At 37.2% G+C, this 25,705-nt stretch overlaps 1 protein-coding gene across 1 annotated transcript in view; it reads left to right on the top strand.

Annotated features, from left to right (window-relative positions):
* LOC137403609 (centrosomal protein of 290 kDa-like) overlaps window positions 1–25,705 on the top strand; it is a 73,672-nt gene that overhangs the window by 36,640 nt on the left and 11,327 nt on the right. The window contains exons 29-44 of the mRNA XM_068089579.1: window positions 1,385–1,573; window positions 2,550–2,684; window positions 3,199–3,411; window positions 4,533–4,751; window positions 6,509–6,674; window positions 7,420–7,622; window positions 11,212–11,385; window positions 12,689–12,880; window positions 13,839–13,985; window positions 14,124–14,263; window positions 18,374–18,500; window positions 18,612–18,752; window positions 20,120–20,257; window positions 21,626–21,757; window positions 22,162–22,346; window positions 24,672–24,774. Coding sequence (XP_067945680.1) covers window positions 1,385–1,573; window positions 2,550–2,684; window positions 3,199–3,411; window positions 4,533–4,751; window positions 6,509–6,674; window positions 7,420–7,622; window positions 11,212–11,385; window positions 12,689–12,880; window positions 13,839–13,985; window positions 14,124–14,263; window positions 18,374–18,500; window positions 18,612–18,752; window positions 20,120–20,257; window positions 21,626–21,757; window positions 22,162–22,346; window positions 24,672–24,774 — 2,604 coding nt within the window. The remainder of the gene's footprint in view (window positions 1–1,384; window positions 1,574–2,549; window positions 2,685–3,198; window positions 3,412–4,532; window positions 4,752–6,508; window positions 6,675–7,419; window positions 7,623–11,211; window positions 11,386–12,688; window positions 12,881–13,838; window positions 13,986–14,123; window positions 14,264–18,373; window positions 18,501–18,611; window positions 18,753–20,119; window positions 20,258–21,625; window positions 21,758–22,161; window positions 22,347–24,671; window positions 24,775–25,705) is intronic.

Here is a 25,705-nt window from a genome sequence, read left to right on the forward strand (position 1 = left end):
ACAGACTCAAAGTCATGGCTTACCGTCATTGGAAGCTTAACCTTATTAACTAGCTTAGTGGAGTTTTCCATTGGCAATATGCCAGGCTGCTAGCTTGAAAGTTACAGTTGTTTGACAAAGTTTTAAAACCTTTACAGTTGTTTTTATTTTTCTCTTAATTTATTTCAACTACACAAAACACTTCTCTCATGATATGTACTTTGAAAGTTATAATGGCAAATGTTGTTATATGTTAAATACAAATCAGTTTTCTGTCCAAAGACTCTTCTATTACACGGGCAACGCCAGGTGGCACAGCTAGTACTAATATATATACTAATATATCTAGTGGAAATCTTCTGACTAAAATAGTGCTCAATGCCGTAAAGGCAGTGCATATAGAATAATTTTAAAAAAGATAAGAATTTTGACTATTATATTTACACTACTAATAGTTTCGTGTTAATATATGTATATATATATATATGTACATGTATATCTTTGTTTGCTGTTCCGTTTGTTCTCTATAATTAAATATAATATACATGTATATACATTTCGCATAAGTATATATAAATACATGTATAGAATGCATGTGCATTACAAAGAACAGCATGCAAGAGACTGCCAACTATCCCTGGCTTTTTTAGCTTATCTGGCCTACTTATATATGCTTCTTCTTTTGCTTGGCTCCGCCTCCTGTACTCTCGGTTGGTCTTGCGTACGTGACTCGGCTCCAGTATATAAGTCATGTGACCGGTTTAGCCGAGCCAAGTATAGCCGAGATAGCTGAGCCAACCTTGGTCCTGTCAGCTGAGCTGATTATAGCCGTGACAATTGTACTCAGCAAACTGAGTAGTTTTTGCTTGACTGATAGAGTATGCAGACAGTTGTTGACCTCTTTGCCCAAACACTCAGTGCTCGTGTTCTGCTGGTTTCCTCCACAATTGCTTATTTATACCTTTGCTTTGTTTGCTTTGAAAGTACTAGAATAAAAAATAGAAACTAGAAATTGAAGATGTATTTCTCACTCAGCCGCTACAACCAGATTTGTCTGTTTGTAGGCCTATAAAATGCATGCGTATACTAACATGATGCACGCATAGATTTATATAACACATTTATAGATTTATAAAATATATATGCCTTTTTTTTACTTTTTTTCCATAGTTATTTGTTGAGCTCTAATTAGTTTCAATCTTTTTATAAATAAAACACACTGTTGTAATCATATGAGGATACGTATGCTGCCTCTAGTATATTAGCAATCTAAATATATACATGTATATAAATAATATATTTGTGTCATCAAACAGACTTTGTCATTTCAGATACAGAATTTTACTTGATAGCAATTGATGCTCACTGGTGTCATTTTGGTTCAATATCTCTGTTACTCCTACAGAATTCATTCATGCAAGGCGCAGTTCGGCAGCATGAGGTCACCATCAGCAACTTGGAAGAAGAACAGGTCAAAATGAATAGGCATTATGAGGAAAGACAACTCCAATGGGAGCAACGCGAGATGGAAATGGAGAGAATTATCAACAAGTTGGAGAACCAGCAGCAGGAAATTGCTGGTGCAGCATCCAAGGTATTTTACAGTTTTCTCTATGTCTATGGGGTATTTTACACTTTCCTCTATGTCTATGGGGTATTTTACAGTTTTCTCTATGTCTAAGGGGTATTTTATAGTTTTCTCTATGTCTATGGGGTATTTTACACTTTCTACTATGTGATATGTTACATTTTCCTCTATGTCTTTGGGATATGTTAAAGTTTTTTTATGTTCATGAGGTATTTAAACTTTCCTCTGTTTGAGGTGTGTTACACTTTCTTGAATGTGTGTAAGAAAACATGTTTAAATGTATATATGATATGTCGCATATGCCCTAATATAGGGTATATACAGTTGCATATGCCCTAATATAGGGTGTATACAGTCGCATATGCCCTAATATAGGGTATATACAGTCGCATATGCCCTAATATAGGGTATATACAGTATGTTAACTTGCAACAGACCAATTTAGTATTTTGTTTATACACTATTTTTTTGTGATTTTTAACTGTTTTCAGTTGTCATGATTACTTACAAGGTGTGCTATTCCTGCTTAAGTGCTTGCAAGGTGTGTTATGCTCTCCTGAAGTTCTTACAATATTTATTATGTTCACCTGGAGTGGTTGCTAGGTTTATTATGTTCACCTGGAGTGGTTGCTAGGTTTATTATGGTCACCTGGTGTGGTTGCTAGGTTTATTACGTTCACCTGGTGTGGTTGTTAGATTTGTTATGTTCACCTGGTGTGGTTGCTAGGTTTATTATATTCACCTAGAGTGGTTGCAAGGTTTATTATGTTCACCTGCAGTGGTTGCAAGGTTTATCATGGAGCGCTAAACTGTTTCTAGAGTGCATTACCTATTATTTATTTAATTTATTTTAGTATTATTCATCCTATTTTTATGCACTTTTATTTTTTCCGCATAAATTCAAGTAGGGAGTCTTGTTTTTATCTCTTGCGGAAAATATTTCATTTTGACCTGTTTTAATGAGCTGTTAATATTGTTTAAGTTTGAAGAGGCTACTGGCACTCTCCCAGACATCACCCTTCCCATATCCGATCAGCTCGAACAGGCTATAGCTACTATTAAGAACAATGTCAGAGTCATCATAGAGACCCAAACTGAGTCCAGGAGTATAAAATCAGTATGTTTTCCTATGTTTTTATTTGAGTACATCATGTGAACCAGTGTGTATATATAAGGTAGAGCTGCTCTACTGACGAGCTATAGTATGCACATGTCTAGGTATTATATGTGTAGTTCATTCGCATTCTTAACATTCACATCCTTAAAATGTCTTAGAGATAGTTTTCAAATTTGTTTAAACCAGCCATTGGCAGTCTATGTTAAATTTTTAATGTAATGAAAACTCTTATTTCCAAGTTATACGTCCAACACGTCAATCAATGTTACGAAAAGATTCCTTAACGATGTGTTCATGTTCCCGGTATATAACAACAAGTCTTGCAAAGGACTCAGTTATGTTATTGACATCACCTATCGACTACTTTTTACATTTACTTTCAGCCCATTTTTAAAAAATTTTGACAAAAATTGGAAAATTGCATTAAATGGTTCGACTAAATATTGTTTGTAACAACTTTCATACTGTTTAGGTTGGACAATAAAATAGTTTGGATGAATTCTGCTCTTTATAGAAACTTGCCGATCTTGAAGTGAAACTAAAAGATGCTGAGCATCATTTACTGTCACGAGACAGGCTGATAGCAGAGTTGAGATTGAGGATGCCCGCCACGGCTGAGAGAGACGCTGCGATAGCCAAGGCTACAGCCAATTCTCAGTACCAGGAGGAGCAGTATGAAACAAAACAGGCCCTGCGAGTCGCTCAGAGCACTATTGGCAGCCTCCAAGTAATCGTCTTAGTGATCGTCTTATGTGTTTTGAAGAAATCCATTTTAATTTTTATCAGTTTTTGTTGTGAAGTTGTTATCGCACTTCACTAGTTGTATTGGAGTTGCTCTCTCATGTCAAAGGAAGTTTTAAAGTTAACTTTTGTAGAAGGAAATTAAAATGCAGTCCAAATATATAATCATCTTTATCAGTAATTAATAGTCAAATTTGATGTCATAGAATTATACATTTGGAATAAATATAATTTTTGTACTTTTTCACATTATTCAGTAATGAAAAGGGAAAACAGAAGAATATAGCATCAGCTGTTAGTCTGTTTTTTTACACCTCAGTCGTGTCAACTGTATGTCCCATTATATACAGGTTATTATATACAGGTTATTATATATTATATACAGGTTAGTATATATTATTATATACAGGTTATTATATATTATATACATGTTATTATATATTATATACAGGTTATTATATATTATATACAGGTTATTATATATTATATACAGGTTATTATATACAGGTTATTATTTATTATATACAGGCTATTATTTATTATATACAGGCTATTATATACAGGTTATTATATACAGGTTATTATATATTATATACAGGTTATTATATCTAGGTTATTATATATTATATACAGGTTAGTATATATTATATTCAGGTTATTATATACAGGTTATTATATATTATATACAAGTTATTATATATTATATACAGGTTATTATATATTATATACAGGCTATTATATACAGGTTATTATATACAGGTTATTATATATTATATACAGGTTATTATATCTAGGTTATTATATATTATATACAGGTTAGTTTATATTATACACAGGTTAGTATATATTATATACAGGTTATTATATACAGGTCATTATATATTATATACAAGTTATTATATACAGGTTAGTATATATTATATACAGGTTATTATATATTATATACAGGTTAGTATATATTATATACAGGTTACTATATATTATATACAGGTTAGATGGTGTAACTGAAACATTTTAGAATTGCACTTGCCCAACTTTTCAAATCATGCATATATTCTAGTGACAGCTTATTAGTGTCCTATGCATAGATGCTTGTGTGTTTAAAAGGCAAGAATAACTCAGAAAGAGGAGACAATTTCCAAGCTACAGAGCTTGCTGCAACAGGCCAGAGATGAGATGTTTGACATGTGCAACAAGCATGAGACAGACATGAAACTGGTTATGGATAGACTTCACATCAAGTCTGACGATGCGTTTGCTAAGTTCAGGCAGACAGCCATGTTCAATGCTAACCAACCACCTCCGGGAGCTCCAAGTAGCAAACAGGTTAGTTGGATGGATCATGTGAGTGGTTGGCAGTTATTGGCTAGATTTTTTACTTAACAGTTTAGTCTTGTCTGAGCGATGCGTCCAAAATTGAGTTTAATGTCTCCTTTTAATTTCTATCAGCGTAATTCATAATTTTTTAAGTTTAATGTTTTTAAATGTAGATAGAGAGAACAAATTTGATTGTCATCTTTAGCTGTTACATAGCAAGTTTTTGATTGGTCCACCAATTGATAGCAGGTTTGTGATTGGCCTACCAGTTGGTAGCAGGTTTCTTATTTGCCCACCTATCACTAGTAGGTTTCTGATCAGACCAAAGTAAAATGATTTTTTAGTTTTTGTTACAATAGATCTTAGACAGGGTCTTGCATATTTCAGCAAGTGGTCTCAATGTTTAGGATCTATATTTTGTTGCCCAAGGGGTCCATTTCGTTATTAAAATTCTTTTGCGAAAATCTTTAAGGTCATAATTAAAATTTGCTTCCTTTGAGATCACACACAATCCATTGTGACATTGTAAACAGTGGACTAGATGTTTTACTGCAATCTTCATGGTCAGTGTTTGTCAGTAATACATAAGCTTTTTTAATGGTGTTTATTATCCTGTTTCTCTTAGCAAATGTCTTCTAAAAACTGGTTTTTAGAAATATCTCCTAGTAACTGTTTCCTTGTAAATTTCTGCCAGCAACCGTTTTTGTGCAAAAGTTTCCTAGCAACTAGCTATTTCCCCGCAACTGTCTCCTAGCAACCATTTCCTTGCAAATGTTTCCTAATAAACAATTCTTAAAATACCATAAGTCTTCATGCTCAAGCCGCGCGGCTTGTCGTTGGGCGCGGTTTCTGGTTCAAGGTCATAGACCGCGGCTAAAGGCCATTCTTTTAAAACTTACTTGAGGCTCAGGGCGGCTTCTCGATAAATGCGGTCTCTGCTCAGCTCCCGCGCTATAACCATAGAATTACATTCATGATACACTTTTATGTACGGGGTTTTGGTGACCTACCCAATTATTTTCAAGGTCATGTTTGTGGAATACTTTAGACTAAAGAAGAATTTATCGCTCTGAGTCGATGAATTCGTGACATCTGAGTGAGAGACAAGTGGTTGGGAGCGTGTTAATACCTGCTGACATCGAAGCAGAATCTATGGACCGAACTGAGTGCAAAACTCACCACATCAAACAAATTGCTGCAAGCCACAGGCGTTCAGTTATTTCACATCGTTATCAGCAGCAAGACTGAACTCATTAACTTGATACAATGTCTACTGGTGCTTCCATGTCTACTAGTGCTAAACCTTCACGGAAAACCTACAGTGTAGCTTATAAGCCCTAACAGTGCAATAAAAATCTAACTCAGACATGGCAAGTAAGTTCTTGATGCAAGGGTTCAGGAATTTTTATGTGAACTTGGAAGTAAAAGAAAAAATTTTCACATGTACTGATGTAGCCTGTTTTCTTATTCAAGAGGACGGGGTATAGCGAAACCTGTCTCAACACTCTCTCTCTCTCGAAGGGGTCAAGGACGACAAAACTTCAGTCGTTAGCCGCGGTCTGTGGGCATATGCGGTTTGTTGGTAAGGGTGGCTAGATACCACAGATGGCTTGTTAAAGGGTTTCCTTCTTAAGTCATCTGTTTGTGAGCACAAGTCGCGCGGCTTGAGCATGAGGACTTACGGTACGTCTTTTAGTAGATCGTTTTCTTGCAAAGATCTCGTAATAAGTGATGCTAGTGACAAACTCTTTATTAATTCTGCATAGCTCACAAGGCTTAATGAGCTGGAGGATACCGTGGTACAACAGGACAACCAGATAGCTTCTTTGAGTGAAAGAATCCGTTCACTCCAAGCAGATGTTGAGTGCTGGAGGCAGCGTGAGGAACACACCACTGTGACTGCGAGCAGGGAGAAAGAGAGACTCATTGAAGGTGCTTACATGTAACTGCCCAATAAGTAGTAGTTATTGTGGTAGTTATTGATAGTCTCCAGTAAATATAATTAATCACGCAGCTGCAATTTTAAATTAGTCACGATAGAGTAGTTGTAGTTTTTTTTAAATATTTAGTTCTTGACTAGCCAAATGTCCAGCGGTGCATGGGTATTAAAACAGCTTATAAACAGTGGCAGGTTATGTAGTTGCTATTGGCTAGTTTGAGTAAGTTAGTATCCGTATTGCTAAACTTAGTAATAAGAGCTGTGAGATCAAGCTTTAGTGACTTAACACAGAGTCGATATGCATATTCTAACCCAGATAATGTGTGTCTGTCCAAGAATTCATTACATCTTGTATAGCTTAAAGGGTTAGCTTGTCACCTTGTGAACGGGAGGTTCAGAGATCAAATCCTTTGGATACAGATCTTTTCATTGCTAGATTATAATCGCGATAGCTGAACATGATAATAGCATAAAATGTCAAAAAGACAAAAATACAAACACTGAGATTTATATATATAAATTAGTAATGTACCCTGATTGTTCATCTACAGTAGGTAGTTGTTGATTAATAGAAAATATTTTTTGTCGATGATTAGGACATTGTATACAACAGTGTGAAATGCTAAGGCTAATGGATGCAGCTTCTCACACTATATAAGCTAAGGCTAATGTTAATGGACGCTTCCTCTTACGCTTATGGAACGTAAGAATGTTACAAACGTTGTTTTGCATACTCAGAGCACCATGTGCTTGTGCAAAAGCTCGATCAGGAAAATGATGAACTGAGAGGAAAGTTGGCAGCTGCCAAAGAGCAGGCGAACAACCTAACTGCTGACTTGAAAACAGAAAAAGATTTGGCCAATCGTGGTCCGACTGCAGCGGCAAAGGAACAGATGCAGCGACTTAAGAATCTGGTGCAAGAGAAGGATGAGGAGCTGGAGGTTAGTATTTATTAAGTTTATTTGATGTCATATATAACCTAATATACTGTTTAATATATATATATATACTAGCTGAATACCCGCACATTGTACGGGTAATAAAAAAGTTTTTGCACAGAAAAATCATTTTTATTTAACATACATTTACCATTCTAACTTTTAAATGAAGGCGCTTATTTATTTATACATTTGATTGGTTTAATATTTAGCCAGTGTGTTCAAACTGGCTAACACCTGCTTGTCATTTTCACTCCACCAAAAGGTAGACAGATGGCTCATTACACATTTTTAGGGTGGCGGCTCTCCAGTAGGCTTATCAATCACCAAAACTCTACACAATACGTAATTCTACAGATTTTGATTGTTGTACACATAGCTTATTTTATGAAAATAGAACTCCCATAAAACTTTATATCATGAGAAAGGTGTTTGGTGCAGTGCAAAAAATGTACAGAAAAAATAAGACAACAGTAAAGGTGTTTAAATGTAAAATAATTAGTAAGTAATGGCTAGATAAAGTCTGTTCTACTACAATGATTGCGATAAAAATATTTAATATTGATACAATTAATACAAACTGAGAAAACAATATAAAAAATCATGAATATTTTGAATTAATAATAACAATGAGTGTAAAGAAGTGTGTGTATAAAAAGATTACTGTTGCTGTAGAAGTCATTACTGTTGCTGTAGAAGTCATTACTGTTGCTGTAGAAGTCATTACTGTTGCTGTAGAAGTCATCAAAGTTTTAAATGCAGCGATGCCGGTAAAAATGGGGTATCAGAATTAAATACATCACTGAAGCACACGAGGGTAAACATTCTTCTCTATCTCACCGAGCAGAAAGAAAATGTGAATCGCAAATCTGTTTGAAGGAAAACATATGTAAGATAAAACGTGTGTAAGATAAAACGTGTGTAAGATAAAACGTGTGTAAGATAAAACGTGTGTAAGATAAAACGTGTGTAAGATAAAACGTGTGTGAGATAAAACGTGTGTAAGATAAAACGTGTGTAAGATAAAACGTGTGTAAGATAAAACGTGTGTAAGATAAAACGTGTGTAAGATAAAACGTGTGTAAGATAAAACGTGTGTAAGATAAAACGTGTGTAAGATAAAACGTGTGTAAGATAAAACGTGTGTAAGATAAAACGTGTGTAAGATAAAACATGTGTAAGATAATGCACAAACAAATACTGTAATGAGCATTCAAAATGAACGCGTGTAATAAACTCCATAGAAAATTGTGCATGTTTATGTGCTATATCCATATTAGATTGAAAATTGGCAATATTTTTAATATGTACAATTTTTTGGCAATATACATGTTCATGCAAACAACAATGTTTTGCAGGAAATTCATGAAAGTTGGTTATAAACAAAATTAATTTCAATTGAAATAAATAAAGAAATGACGTAAAAACGATAAATAAAGAAACGAAGCAGTTTTATTTGTATTCAATAATTGCAGTAAGCTAAGAGCCAAGCGTGCTATTTTTGCAAGCGCTGCCTAAGAATGTGCCCAAGTCATTTCTACTCTGGCAAGATTAACGTTAGCGTGTAATAATGGTGAAGATAATAATGGACATGATATGGATAAGCTCGTTTCCAAAACTGGAGTCACCGAGTTCAAATCTAGCGTGAAGTGTATCTATCTCTCCTGAAACTTTATTGCTGCAACTGGATAGTCGAACAACAACAAACACTGAGACTCACATATGTATATCTAGTATATATACCTACATGTGTCATCAAGCCTTGTTTTTTTCTTTCATTTGTTTATTTTGGGAAAAATTCATAAAAACCATGGAACCATGCTGCTGAGGTTGGCTACTAAAAAATGCTTTGATGATATCCGTCAGCTTGTACCTTGAGCTGCATACAATCCCATCTGATAAGTTTTAGTGAACAAGTGCTCACACTTTTGAAGTGAGATTGTTTCCTTTGCTACAATTAGTAGATGAAAAGTAGATAACTCCCGCTAATGCTTCCCTGTCAGATAATCCAGTTGCACTAAATTTGATTTTTAATGTATCAAATTATTGGAGATATCTTCCATTATTATAAAATTGAACTCAAAATGGCTTATGACTAACATGGTATTCATTTTATGTCATGATATTATCTAATACTTATTCATCTATGTATATGCTGTTCTGTTTAGTTTCTTTTTCTTTCTTTTGTCAACAAAAAACATCATTTTGTTGATGATTACTAATACCATTAAAAGGTTATACATACATATATATATATATATATATACATATATAGATACATACATATATAGATATATACATATATATATATACATAGATACATACATATTTACATACATACATACATATATACATGCATACATATATACAGACATACTTTTTTACATACATACGTATATACATGCATACATCTATACAGACATACATGTTTACATACATACATATATGCAGACACACATATATACAGACATACATATTTACATACATACATATATAGATACATACATATATACATGCTTTCATATATACATATATACAGACATACATATATACAGACATACATATATACATACATATGTACATACATACATATATAGATACATATATACATCATACATTACTACTTGATGGTAACAATATTGACCTGTATCTTTCTAATAATTCAACCTTCTTTGTCATTATATTGGTGCAATATTAAGTTGACTTATCTTCCCATGAGGTAAGACAACTCCAACAGATCGTTTCAGTATGATTATTTCTGTAATACTATTTGCCATATACGACTCAACTTACTCTCTTTTCTAATCGGCTCGATTTTAGATCGGCCGATCTTATTTTTCCAACAGTTTCTACTACACTTTTTCTATAACTTATTTTCATTACTTTGTTGTTTTTACTGTCTCATGAGCTCATTCTCTTGTGTACAACTGAGTTTATTTATTGCAAAAAGATGTATGTTAAAATGTTCAATTATTTTAATAGCATATAATTATTTTATTTTTAAATTGTCTGCTAGCCTTTCTAGGTATGGTCTCTCATTCACATTCACCATTTGTCATTATTGGAAACTGTCTTCTGTGCTATTCGCTATAAAGTTAGGTAGGGTATACCAGGTGCCATAAAGTTAGGTAGGGTATACCAGGTGCTATAAAGTTAGGTAGGGTATACCAGGTGCTATAAAGTTAGGTAGGGCATACCAGGTGCTATAAAGTTAGGTAGGGTATACCAGGTGCTATAAAGTTAGGTAGGGTATACCAGGTGCTATGAAGTTAGGTAGGGTATACCAGGTGCTATAAAGTTAGGTAGGGTATACTAGGTGCTATAAAGTTAGGTAGGGTATACCAGGTGCTTACCTACTTTGTAGCTTTTCTCTTCATTTTTCTTAAAATTTAAAATGATTCATGAGTCACCCAAATGTCTAGAATTAAAATTAGGTATCAGGTATTGCATTTATTGCATCTATGTTGCTCGTATCCCTGATGACTCGGCCACACTGACACCAATCTTCTAGATTGACACGGTCTGTCTCTCAGTTAAATCCGGTACTTAGAGGCAATCTTTGTCTTTAATGAGATTTCCTGTTCTATTTTAGCGCATGACTTCAGCTTTAAGAGAGCTGAGGGCTGATCTGGTGCAGCAGGCAGAGGAGGCGGTCAAGGTCAATGCTTCTAACGCAGCGCAAGACTGGAATATCCAGAAGTTAATAGACAAGAGAACCCGCGAACTCAGGGATCGAATCAATGAACTTGAGTCAGCACTTGAGAAGGTAAGCATATATAGCCAATTATCATTACACCGCTCTCACTGTTGTAATTATATATTTTGTAGAAAATGGAAAGACAGACATCGCTTTTACGATAGTAAATCTATTTTTTGCTTCACTTTCACACAATATTTTTGTTTTTTTTCTTTTCAGCGTAAACCTTGCTGTCTAGAGAAAAGTGAAAAAATTGATTTAAATTGACATTGAAGGTGTACATACAAGTGAATTGCTATGAATTCTCGATTAGTGTATTTTAAACTGCTCACAACTTTGAAGTTATCTGACTACCTCTTACAATAGACACACCAGATGCGGAATGAAAAGACGCTGCATATTGTTTTTATAACAGTATTTGGCTGGTTTTTAATACAGTGGAACCTTAATGCTCGACTATAATTCGTCGCTAATAATGCTTGACTATAATTTGTTCAGATATGGTGGTCGAGCACTGATTTGTTCGAAAGCAGAATCCTGTTTTAAATCTACTTTTACCCTTAAGAGAAATACTAAACAAGAATAAATACCTACACGTGTACATGATAAAACATAAATGTAACAAAAAAGTAGAAAACTTTCAAAAAAGGCTAACGAATTCTGAGTGTTTTACTCCGCTAACGGTTCAAGTTGAATAGACTTGTTGCAAACACTCGTAAGGGTCCAAGGAGTCCGTTCGACTTGATTTGGAACTTTTCATTGTCACTCAGATGTCGCTATCGAAAATATGATTAAAGTCAGATACATTTTCTACTGAATCTTTTGGATGAGTGACGAATTGTTTTAGTGAGGAGAAGTCCAGCACCGAGGTTCCACTCTACTCCAATAATCTATATTAAACTTAAATATTTACGGATTAATTTTCCTGTCACTACATATATTTGAACTAGAGTTTATTTCGGATATCATGCGATGTCATGCTAATTTCTCCATGCAACAGTAGGCCATAGCTTATTGCCTTAGCTCGCTGAGCTTAAGCTATTAGCCCATGTTTGTCATGCTTATAGACGAAGGGTGAACCTTAGCTCGCTGTACCTGGGCTATTAGCCATGTTTGTCATGCTTATAGACGAAGGGTGAACCTTAGCTCGCTGTCCTTAGGCTATTAGCCATGTTTGTCATGCTTATAGGCGAAGGGTGAACCTTAGCTCGCTGTTCTTAGGCTATCAGCCATGTTTGTCTTGCTTATAGACGAAGGGTGAACCTTAGCTCGCTGTCCTTAAGCTATTAGCCATGTTTGTCATGCTTATACACTAAGGGTGAACCTTAGCTCGCTGTACTTAGGCTATTAGCTATGTTTGTCATGCTTATAGACGAAGGGGGAAGGAAAGAGGAAGCTAGACAAAGAAGCGAGTTTGCACATTGAGAATGAAGAGCTCAAAGATGATCTGGCCAGGAAGGAGTCCTCTATCAATAGGCTTAAGGCTAGTAAACGAAAACTAGAGGAGGACAATGAAGCTCTCGAACGAAGACTTGATCAGCAGACTTCTCAGAAGGTAAAGTGGGTTCCGCTATTGCTCAAGTCAAAGTTTCAAATATAAGACATGTTTTAGGGTAGATCCAGTTGGACAGTTCGAGAGGTGGTGTGAATTGGTGTGTAGATTTCGAACATTATTAGTTTTGGATAAGCTTCATTCAAATACATGAAAGGGTTTTTCTGCCGTGTCATACTAACTCTCTAGGTGAAATTGCTGTTGCTGTTCTGGCACTAGTTATAGAAGGTCTTGTTGTGCTCACAGCCCGGAGCACAACAAGCAACATGTTTCAAATTAAATGTTGCTACATACATTGTACAGCAGCTGTATACATTGTACAGCAGCTATATACATTGTACAGCAGCTGTATACATTGTACAGCAGCTATATACATTGTACAGCAGCTATATACATTGTACAGCAGCTATATACATTGTACAGCAGCTATATACATTGTACAGCAGCTATATACATTGCACAGCAGCTATATACATTGTACAGCAGCTATATACATTGTACAACAGCTATATACATTGTACAACAGCTATATACATTGTACAGCAGCTATATACATTGTACAGCACCTATATACATTGTACAGCAGCTATATACATTGTACAGCAGCTATATACATTGTACAGCAGCTATATACATTGTACAACAGCTATATACATTGTACAACAGCTATATACATTGTACAGCAGCTATATACATTGTACAGCACCTATATACATTGTACAGCAGCTATATACATTGTACAGCAGCTATATACATTGTACAGCATCTATATACATTGTACAGCAGCTATATACATCGTACAGCAGCTATATACATATAGCGATCAAGTATAACTACGTACAACATCTGTGATACATGCCGTACGAAGGATGAGCAAATGTCGCAATCAACAGACCTAGAGAAAATGAACCACGTCTGTTTGTATTTGTATCAGTCGCGTGACATAAAGTTGACTTGGGTGTTTTAGAAGCTGGCAGGAACTGGCAGAGAAGAGGTTGAATCATTGAAGAGTCGTATAAAATCTTTAGAACAGCAGCTATCCGCGAGCAAGCTGAGGCTAAATAGAGCTGAGAAACCGAGTGAAGATATGATTCAACAGACGATCGTATCAAAGCAGGTAAAGACAACTTCTGTGTTTATTATCAATCACCCATCTTAAACCCTACCTTATGATTTTCTCTGATAGATATAGTCATTAATTGTCTAGCTCTCTAGTAACCTATAATTTGCTATTGATAATTTCATACATTTTTAGAGCAGTTCCCTTGGCAAATGGGAGGAGACTAAGAAGCAGCAGAAAATGTTGGAAAAAGTGAAGGCCAAACTTGCAGTCTCCGAGGTAGAATGTGAGAAATTGAAAGCAAGCAACGAAGTGATGAGAAATGCTCTTGATCGGTATATCCTATATTTAATGTAGCCTCAACTCACTTTTGCAGTACCTATCTTCAACTCTCTTCTTGCAGCACCTATCCTCAACTCTGTTCTTGCAGCACCTATCCTCAACTCTCTTCCTGCAGTACCTATCCTCAACTCTCTTCCTGCAGTACCTATCCTCAACTCTCTTCCTGCAGTACCTATCCTAAACTCTCTTCCTGCAGCACCTATCCTCAACTCTCTTCTTGCAGCACCTATCCTCAACTCTCTTCCTGCAGTACCTATCCTCAACTCTCTTCCTGCAGCACCTATCCTCAACTCCCTTCTTGCAGCACCTATCCTCAACTCTCTTCCTGCAGTACCTATCCTCAACTCTCTTCCTGCAGCACCTATCCTCAACTCTCTTCTTGCAGCACCTATCCTCAACTCTTTTTCTGCAGGACCTATCCTCAACTCTCTTCCTGCAGTACCTATCCTCAACTCTTTTCCTGCAGCACCTATCTTCAACTCTCTTCCTGCAGCACCTATCCTCAACTCTCTTCTTGCAGTATCTATCCTCAACTCCTTTCTTGCAGTACCTATCCTCAACTCTCTTCCTGCAGCACCTATCCTCAACTCTCTTCCTGCAGTACCTATCCTCAACTCTCTTCCTGCAGTACCTATCCTCAACTCTCTTCTTGCAGCACCTATCCTCAACTCTCTTCTTGCAGCACCTATCCTCAACTCTCTTCCTGCAGCACCTATCCTCAACTCTCTTCCTGCAGCACCTATCCTCAACTCTCTTCCTGCAGTACCTATCCTCAACTCTCTTCTTGCAGCACCTATCCTCAACTCTCTTCTTGCAGTACCTATCCTCAACTCTCTTCCTGCAGCACCTATCCTCAACTCTCTCCCTGCAGCACCTATCCTCAACTCTTCCTGCAGTACCTATCCTCAACTCTCTACTTGCAGTACCTATCCTCAACTCTCTTCTTGCAGCACCTATCCTCAACTCTTTTTCTGCAGGACCTATCCTCAACTCTCTTCTTGCAGTACCTATCCTCAACTCTTTTCCTGCAGCACCTATCCTCAACTCTCTTCCTGCAGCACCTATCCTTAACTCTCTTCTTGCAGCACCTATCCTCAACTCTCTTCTTGCAGCACCTATCCTCAACTCTCTTCCTGCAGTACCTATCCTCAACTCTCTTCTTGCAGTACCTATCCTCAACTCTCTTCCTGCAGTACCTATCCTCAACTCTCTTCTTGCAGCACCTATCCTCAACTCTCTTCCTGCAGTACCTATCCTCAACTCTCTTCCTGCAGTACCTATCCTCAACTCTCTTCCTGCAGTACCTATCCTCAACTCTCTTCTTGCTGTACCTATCCTCAACTCTCTTCCTGCAGCACCTATCCTCAACTCTCTTCTTGCAGTACCTATCCTCAACTCTCTTCCTGCAGTACCTATCCTCAACTCACTTCCTGCAGTACCTATCCTCAACTCTCTTCTTGCAGCACCTATCCTCAACTCTCTTCTTGCAGCACCTATCCTCAACTCTCTTCTTGCAGTACCTATCCTCAACTCTCTTCCTGCAGCACCTATCCTCAACTCCCTTCTTGCAGCACCTATCCTCAACTCTCTTCTTGCAGCACCTATCCTCAACTCACTTCCTGCAGTACCTATCCTCAACTCTCTTCTTGCAGCACCTATCCTCAACTCTCTTCCTGCAGCACCTATCCTCAACTCTCTTCTTGCTGTACCTATCCTCAACTCTCTTCCTGCAGCACCTATCCTCAACTCCCTTCTTGCAGCACCTATCCTCAACTCTCTTCCTGCAGCACTTATCCTCAACTCTCTTCCTGCAGTACCTATCCTCAACTCTCTACTTGCAGTACCTATCCTCAACTCTCTTCTTGCAGCACCTATCCTCAACTCTTTTTCTGCAGGACCTATCCTCAACTCTCTTCCTGCAGTACCTATCCTCAACTCTTTTCCTGCAGCACCTATCTTCAACTCTCTTCCTGCAGCACCTATCCTCAACTCTCTTCTTGCAGTATCTATCCTCAACTCCTTTCTTGCAGTACCTATCCTCAACTCTCTTCCTGCAGCACCTATCCTCAACTCTTTTCCTGCAGTACCTATCCTCAACTCTCTTCCTGCAGTACCTATCCTCAACTCTTTTCCTGCAGCACCTATCCTCAACTCTCTTCCTGCAGCACCTATCCTCAACTCTCTTCCTGCAGCACCTATCCTCAACTCTCTTCCTGCAGCACCTATCCTCAACTCTCTTCCTGCAGTACCTATCCTCAACTCTTTTCCTGCAGCACCTATCCTCAACTCTCTTCCTGCAGCACCTATCCTCAACTGTCTTCCTGCAGTACCTATCCTCAACTCTCTACATGCAGTACCTATCCTCAACTCTTTTCCTGCAGTACCTATCCTCAACTCTCTTCCTGCAGCACCTATCCTCAACTCCCTTCTTGCAGCACCTATCCTCAACTCTCTTCTTGCAGCACCTATCCTCAACTCTCTTCTTGCAGTACCTATCCTCAACTCTCTTCCTGCAGCACCTATCCTCAACTCCCTTCTTGCAGCACCTATCCTCAACTCTCTTCCTGCAGCACCTATCCTCAACTCTCTTCTTGCAGCACCTATCCTCAACTCTCTTCCTGCAGTACCTATCCTCAACTCTCTTCCTGCAGTACCTATCCTCAACTCTCTTCCTGCAGTACCTATCCTCAACTCTCTTCCTGCAGCACCTATCCTCAACTCTCTTCCTGCAGTACCTATCCTCAACTCTCTTCTTGCAGAACCTATCCTCAACTCTCTTCTTGCAGCACCTATCCTCAACTCTCTTCTTGCAGTACCTATCTTCAACTCTCTTCCTGCAGCACCTATCCTCAACTCCCTTCTTGCAGCACTTATCCTCAACTCTCTTCCTGCAGCACCTATCCTCAACTCTCTTCTTGCAGCACCTATCCTCAACTCTTTTCCTGCAGTACCTATCCTCAACTCTTTTCCTGCAGTACCTATCCTCAACTCTCTTCCTGCAGTACCTATCCTCAACTCTCTTCCTGCAGTACCTATCCTCAACTCTCTTCTTGCAGCACCTATCCTCAACTCTCTTTTTGCAGCACCTATCCTCAACTCTCTTCTTGCAGTACCTATCCTCAACTCTCTTCCTGCAGCACCTATCCTCAACTCCCTTCTTTCAGCACCTATCCTCAACTCTCTTCCTGCAGCACCTATCCTCAACTCTCTTCTTGCAGCACCTATCCTCAACTCTCTTCCTGCAGTACCTATCCTCAACTCTCTTCCTGCAGCACCTATCTTCAACTCTCTTCCTGCAGTACCTATCCTCAACTCTCTTCCTGCAGCACCTATCCTCAACTCTCTTCCTGCAGTACCTATCCTCAACTCTCTTCTTGCAGTACCTATCCTCCACTCTCTTCCTGCAGTACCTATCCTCAACTCTCTTCTTGCAGTACCTATCCTCAACTCTCTTCCTGCAGCACCTATCCTCAACTCTCCTCTAGCAGTACCTATCCACATTTCACTTCCAACTGCATGCATGCTCAAATTTTTTCTATCAGTCCGCATCTTTAACTTTCGTCCAGCAATATTTATCCTCAACTTTTTTTCAGCAGCATGTGTATCTAAAATTTTTCCATCAGCGTGTTAACGACTCTCTTTCAGCAGTATGTGTTTTCTATTTTCTTTTAGTAGCCCGTGTCTTTGACTTTCTCATAACAGCATGTGTGCACAACTCTTTTCCACAGCATGCTTTCTTAGCTCTCTTCCAATACCATGTGTGTTCAACTCTCTACTATGTTCATATAGTCTCATCATTCCTCAACAGCACGTGGGCTGTTGAAGAATCAACTTAGAGTAACTTAAGCTGTCTGTTTAAAACAAAACATAATTATGTGTTCAGTGCTTTTTGTAATGTTTTTGTAATGATTAAGGCGTTGGCTAAGTGGCTACAAGCTGACATCAGTTTTTTTCAAGTGTTTGAATGTCGATGTTCATGTTGCATAGTGAGTGACTAGGTACCAGTTAATAGAAGGTGAATTATTCATGTGTCCTTCTATTGTTATAACAGTTTATTCTGATCAAGCGTATGAAACAGTAAGAATAGAGATTATTGCTTACAGGGTTACTAAGGCTAAAGATGCTTTGGAGAAGAAGGCTTACAAGAATGCCCCTCCTATGAGTGCCGGCAAAGCTGCTAATCTTAATGAACAAGAGCTAAGAAATCAAAATGAACTTTTGCAAACTGAGGTCAGTTAGTCAACCATCTCTATATAACTTCAGAGCTATATTGTCATGTGTCATTTACCTCAATTCGGAATTAACCAGCTACATGATGTAGTAACTGCTTACTGTCTTCAGATCGGTGACTTACGGCAGCAGCTACTCATGACCAGAGATGTCGCCTACGAAGAGGTTCAAATGAGGAATCGTCAGCTCACTGACAAACTAGAGCAGCTCGAAGCCTTCATACAGCAGAAGAAGGCCAAAGAAGAAAACAAGGTAACAGCGAGAAATGATTTTTCTCATCCAACTGGTAATTCATTTGTGGGTCACTAGTAAAAGGCTCTTAAGATTGAGTAAAGTCATGTAAGTGTGGACGACTGTTATAAAACTGTGCTATGATTCATAGGATGGGCTTATCTTCTTGTTAACATTTTATCAAAAATGTAATAAAATGAAATACTGGGTAAACAAGGAGCACAAAGTTCAATATGACACAGTGGAATCTTGAAGGCTTTACTACATTTACCTTTATTATATTCATCTATATTACATTTACTTTTATTATATTCATCTATATTACATTTACCTTTATTATATTCATCTATATTACATTTACCTTTATTATATTCATCTATATTATATTTACCTTTATTATATTCATCTATATTACATTTATCTTTATTATATTCATCTATATTACATTTACCTTTATTATATTCATCTATATTACATTTACATTTATTATACTCATCTATATTACATTTACCTTTATTATATTCGTCTATACTACATTTACCTTTATTATATTTATCTATATTACATTTACCTTTATTATATTCGTCTATACTACATTTACCTTTATTATATTCATCTATATTACATTTACCTTTATTATATTCATCTATATTATATTTACCTTTATTATATTCATCTATATTACATTTACCTTTATTATATTCGTCTATACTACATTTACCTTTATTTTATTCATCTATATTATATTTACCTTTATTATATTCATCTATACTACATTTACCTTTATTATATTCATCTATATTACATTTACCTTTATTATATTTATCTATATTACATTTACCTTTATTATATTCATCTACATTACATTTACCTTTATTATATTCATCTATATTATATTTACCTTTATTATATTCATCTATATTATATTTACCTTTATTATATTCATCTATATTATATTTACATTTATTATATTCGTCTATACTACATTTACCTTTATTTTATTCGTCTACGCATATTATATTTACCTTTATTATATTCATCTATACTACATACATTTAGGTACATTTCATTTGTGTACCTGGATGAGTTCCATCAACACCACACTCTACCAGGTTTTATCAACCTTGCACCGACTTTTGATGCTGCCATATTCGTAAACCGTTTCTCTTTTCCTTTCTTTCTACGGCAGCCTCCCTATAATTTCCAATACAACAACCGAGGCCTGATGACGCGTTTTCAAGTTTACATTGTTTGAATGTGAAGTAGAATATCTTATTTGAGTCGTGTCTGTCTGTCTGTCTGTCTGTCTGTGTTAGCAATCAGACATTGTGTAAAACGTTAACCTACTCTCGTTCAAATCACCTTACCTTCATTCACTCCTATTTCAGTTAATGCCTGATGACGACTATCCTCAAGTCATTGCAAGAGAGCAGAAATTACAAGCAGATGTTCGCAAGCTCTCCGAAGAGAATCTGTCTCTGAGATTTGAAGCGACGCAACTCCAACAGGAGGTTCCACGATTAAAGGTAGACCTTGTTTCTATGAATTGGTGTATGGTGGTACTTATTGATTGATAGTATATTTAGTTAGTGTTTGAGCAGCTGGAGCACCCTTGTATCAGTGTTATATCACACCCCTAGTGTTCTCAAATGGCAACCAAAACACAGTTAAACAAAGACAGCACAAGAATATAAAGCTACAAAGATTTGTTTGAGACGCATAAGTGAAGGATGATGTAGCACTCGTGTTTGCTAGGATTCTGATGTGCATGAATTTTGGCATAACATGCTTCTTATTTACTCGTAGTTATGTGGCTATTTTTGTTTGAGGCTTTTAGGATAATGTTTTTATAATAAAATGTTTTTTCAATACCATTAACCATAAAATGGCTTATCGTTTAGGCTTTATCACTGACTTACATGCAGCTCTGTTTTCCCCTCTTCTCTTGCCATCTGTTTGTGTCTAGTTCTTTCAAGTTCATGTTATGCTTAGCTAGATTCTTGTATCTCAGTCTGGGTCTGTCCTGGTTCCTCTTTCTTTCGTAGAGCTGGGAATATAATGGTTGTTTTGGTACTCACTCATAACCCATCCTGCACACTTAGTCCATTAGCCTGTCTTGACAAACTGTTGGTTTTGCGGAGTTGTCCCCCGTCGAGCGGGCGAGCAACACATTAGCTTGTCACAAGACGTACTGCACCTGATGCATCAGCTGCACTTATAAGGAGTTGTTCTCTTCCGTCTCTGCAGCTTGGTTGCGATATTATGTCGGCCGCTCCATTGATAATCATAACTGATTTCGCGCAAAAATTTATGTAAAAAAAAAGGTTACAATGTTTAACCAGCGACCAGTCTCTGCATTAAACTTTAGAAGAACTTGAGAACTTAGGCAACAACAGCGACTAAACATGTCGTTATTTGTGCGCTCAGTCAGTTTAATTTCTATTTTTGTATCAGTCAGTTTTATTTGTTCTTATGGATTTTATTTTCAATTTATTTTATTCTCAAGTTCTACTAAATTTTGCAGCTGAATTGTAAGCAACCAACAGTCTTTGGTTAAACGTTGTAATTTTATTTTTTATACATACATCTTTGCGCGAAATCAGTTATGATTACCAGTGGAGCGACCGACATAACATCGCAACTAAGCCGCATAGACGGAAGAGAACAACTCCCTATGAGTGCAACTAATGCATCAGGTGCAGTACGTCTTGTGACAAGCTGTTGTTGCTCACCCGCTTGACGGGGGACAACTCCGCAAAAACAACAGTTTGTCAAGACAGGCTAATTGTCCATCTGTGTTAGGCCTTTTTGCAATCAAGATGCCTATAATGATGGGAGGCCCACTCATCTTTTGATTTTGGTAATCAATATTAATCAATAAATAATCAATACAGGAGAAGATACAGAGTCAAAAGATGTATATAGAAGCGATGAAAGCGGACCGAGACAGGGATACTGCTGGTTCAGTAAGATCTCTAGGCTCCTGGGTGTCGTCTGCCAATTCACAGGCATCCATGATCAGAAAGGTTAGTCATAGTGTTGTATTTGATTGATGTTTGTTATTAATCATGTGACTCGTGTTAGTTGATAGAAGTGGCTGTGTTTGTACGGGTGCTGCTATAGGTCATTACCCATATAAATTTGGAGTAATAGTAATATTCTCAAGCTTCGTATTTGACAGAATCATCTTGTAGAGATAGATTAATGGTTTCATGAGAGATTTGAGCCATATCTTCAACTTTAACCTTTTGACAGTCTATCACTTTCTTTCCTTTGAAGCTTGATAGATTTACTTTGTTACCATCATTAGTAGTTCTATTAACCCTCTGACTAAATCAGAAAAAAATCTGTAACATTGGCTGTAATCTTAGAAATACGCACTGTGTAAAGAACATTGTGCATCTCTTTAGTCCTTTGTCAAACTCTTTAGATAGGTGAGAGTGGTCGATCTACTAAAGACTTGGAGAAGACAATTTCATTGCTGAAGAAAGTCGTGGAGAAAAAGCAAGCTGAGATAGAAAGGCTTAAATTGGCGCCGGGTGTTGTCAGCAACGAGCAGTTTCTCAACCTGGAAAAGGAGAATGAGGGGTTGAGGGAGCAACTGAATGAATTGAGGTAATCTCCCAACACCTACAGCATGACACTTACAACATGACACTTACAGTATGACACTTACAACATTACACTTACAGCATGACACTTACAGCAAGAAACTTACAACATTACACTTACAGCATGACACTTACAGCATGACACTTACAGCAGGAAACTTACAACATTACACTTACAGCATGACACTTACAGTATGACACTTACAGCATGACACTTACAGCATGACACTTACAACATGACACTTACAACATGACACTTACAGTATGATACTTACAGTATGACACTCACAACATTACACTTACAGCATGACACTTACAGCAGGAAACTTACAACATTGCTCTTACAGTATGACACTTACAGCATGACACTTACAGTATGACACTTACAGCAGGAAACTTACAACATTGCTCTTACAGTATGACACTTACATTATGACACTTACAGTATGACACTTACCGCAGGAAACTATTAGCAGGACAATTATATTGAAATATTTTTGGACCCAAGTACATATATGCAACATGATGCTTCTTCGTCTTTGTTTCGTTAGGGCAAATTTGTTCGGCTCACGAAATCAACAATAATTTATCTTGAACTTAAAATTTGGCGATTGGTGTACTGATTATATACGTTATTAAGAGATACACGTCACTGAACTGGCCATGGCGAGGTATCCGTTAACCGGTATATCTGGTATTCGTTATAATAAACATGATTCGCTAACATAAATGCTAAAATTTCTGTTAAAAGTTTGAAGTTTACTCAAATACATACTAAAATTTCCTTCACGTATGTGTTTATTAAATTCATTGAAGCTAAATTCATTTAAGTTAAATTCAGCGTTTATGTTACACACTAACTAATTAAACACTTATGTTACACGTCTGTCTTGAAGGTAAGAATTCTTCACGTAGTACATTGTAATGTTATCTTGCAGATCATAACCACAAAATGCACTAAAGTCATTGTAGGTACCTATAGTTACCAAGGTCAACATAGTATTGTGGTACTATTTTTAATGATGATGATTTTTAGCAGGAGGTGATTGCATTAGATAATGACTATGGGTTTCTACACTGCTCTATGTACGTCTATAGCCTACGATATTTTCGCATGCCAGTTTTCGCACGCCAACACTGAAACGAACTAAATCATATAATTGTATACCAAATAATTTTTGATTGTAATTTTAGCGAAATAGACTATATTTAGCCATTACTTGCTAATGATTTCACATTTACATTTAAACACCTTTATATTTTTATTTTTCCTTCTAATTTATTTCAACGAAATACTTCTTTCAAGTTATGAAATTTTAAACTTACAGTTGTTTGAAAACCTTTACAGTTGTTTTATTTATTTTTAATTCAGTTGTCCCGCACAAAACCTTTTTCTCTTGGTATGAAGTTTGAAAGTTACAGTTGTTTGACAAAGTTTGAAAACCTTTACATTTGCTTTTATTTTCTCTCAATTTATTTCAACTACACTTCTCTCATGATATGTAGTTTGAAAGTTAGAATGGCAAATGTTGTTATATGTTAAATACATATCAATTTTCTGTCTAAGGTCTTTATTATTACCCGGGCAACGCCGGGTGGCACAGCTAGTTTACGATATTCTTGAATTACTGGTTATTAGGGCAAAAGGTTTTATTAAATTGTCTCCCACTGGCTATGCAAGCGCTGCATTTCCCACTCTCAAATTAAGATTGGTTGTTCATTTTTGGGATGTTGTTTACATAGTAACTATAGTAACTATAGTAACTATTGGTAGTAATTGAGCTATCGGTAGTATTTTTGTTTCAGTACCAGCATGTTTGTACAGTTTCGTGCATTAACATTACCAATTGAGGGGTTTTGAGGGGGTGTGGTGTGAGGCCCTCCATTACAATAGGATTTAGTTTATACACTCTACACATAAACTCTATAAGTTGCTCACTAGGACTATTGCCCATGTTAGTGGCGGCTGTTTCCTTACTCATGTTTGTATTGAGGCTGGTATCACTGCGATTGCTGATATCATCATACATGTATCTGGGTTGCTGCATATGTTTCAATTTGGTTGACTGCTTCTTTTGCCATTGTATTTAAACGAAGCAATGTTTATATGATCAGCAGGTTCGCTTCGGCTGAATTGCAACATACCTACCGTGAAACTTCTATTTGAACGCCATAGTGCTCTATTTTTCAACCCTTCTCCCATCTTGGCGGTCAAATAGAGGTGATGTTCATATAAAGGTGGCATTCAAATAGAGGTTTTACGGTAGGTAGCTGGGAGTGCTAAATCTAACTCCTTTAATGCGTGTCCACCGTCGATTGTACTCTACAGGTCAAAGATGGGGGCCACACTAACAGAGAGATATGAGATGAAAGATAAGAGTACGAAGAGGCTGACTCATGACTTTGAAAAGCTAAGAAAAGACTTAAGAAAGGTTTGCTCATTTATTGTGAAGTTTTTGGCAGACATGACATCTTTGGTTTAGCAAGTTTTCGCAAGTGAACGATGGTCAGCGCTGACGAGCTCTGCTGGACAATGGTCAGTGCTGACATTCTTTCCTGAACAATGGTCAGCGCTGACTAGCTCTCTTGGACACTGGTCAGTGCTGACATTCTTTCCTGAACAATGGTCAGCGCTGACATTCTTTGCTGAACAGTGGTCAGCACTGACTAGCTCTGCTGGACACTGGTCAGTGCTGACATTCTTTCCTGAACAATGGTCAGCGCTGACTAGCTCTGCTGGACAGTGGTCAGCGCCGACATTCTTTGCTGAGCAGTGGTCAGTGCTGACATTCTTTCCTGAACAGTGGTCAGTGCTGACATTCTTTCCTGAACAGCGGTCAGCGCTGACATTTTTTGCTAAACAGTAGTCAGCGCCGACATTCTTTCCTGAACATTGGTCAGCGCTGAAATTTTTTGCTAAACAGTGGTCAGTGCCGACATTTTTTCCTGAACAGTGGTCAGTGCTGACATTCTTTCCTGAACAGTGATCAGCGCTGACATTTTTTGCTAAACAGTGGTCAGCGCTGACATTCTTTGCTGAACAGTGGTCAGTGCTGACATTCTTTCCTGAACAGTGGTCAGCGCTGAAATTTTTTGCTAAACAGTGGTCAGTGCCGACATTTTTTCCTGAACAGTGGTCAGTGCTGACATTCTTTCCTGAACAGTGGTCAGCGCTGACATTCTTTCCTGAACAGTGGTCAGCGCTGACATTCTTTGCTGAACAGTGGTCAGTGCTGACATTCTTTCCTGAACAGTGGTCAGCGCTGACATTCTTTCCTGAACAGTGGTCAGCGCTGAAATTTTTTGCTAAACAGTGGTCAGCGCTGACATTCTTTGCTGAACAGTGGTCAGTGCTGACATTCT

Source organism: Watersipora subatra, chromosome 9 (assembly GCF_963576615.1).
Source record: "Watersipora subatra chromosome 9, tzWatSuba1.1, whole genome shotgun sequence".
Classification (NCBI taxonomy): domain Eukaryota; kingdom Metazoa; phylum Bryozoa; class Gymnolaemata; order Cheilostomatida; family Watersiporidae; genus Watersipora; species Watersipora subatra.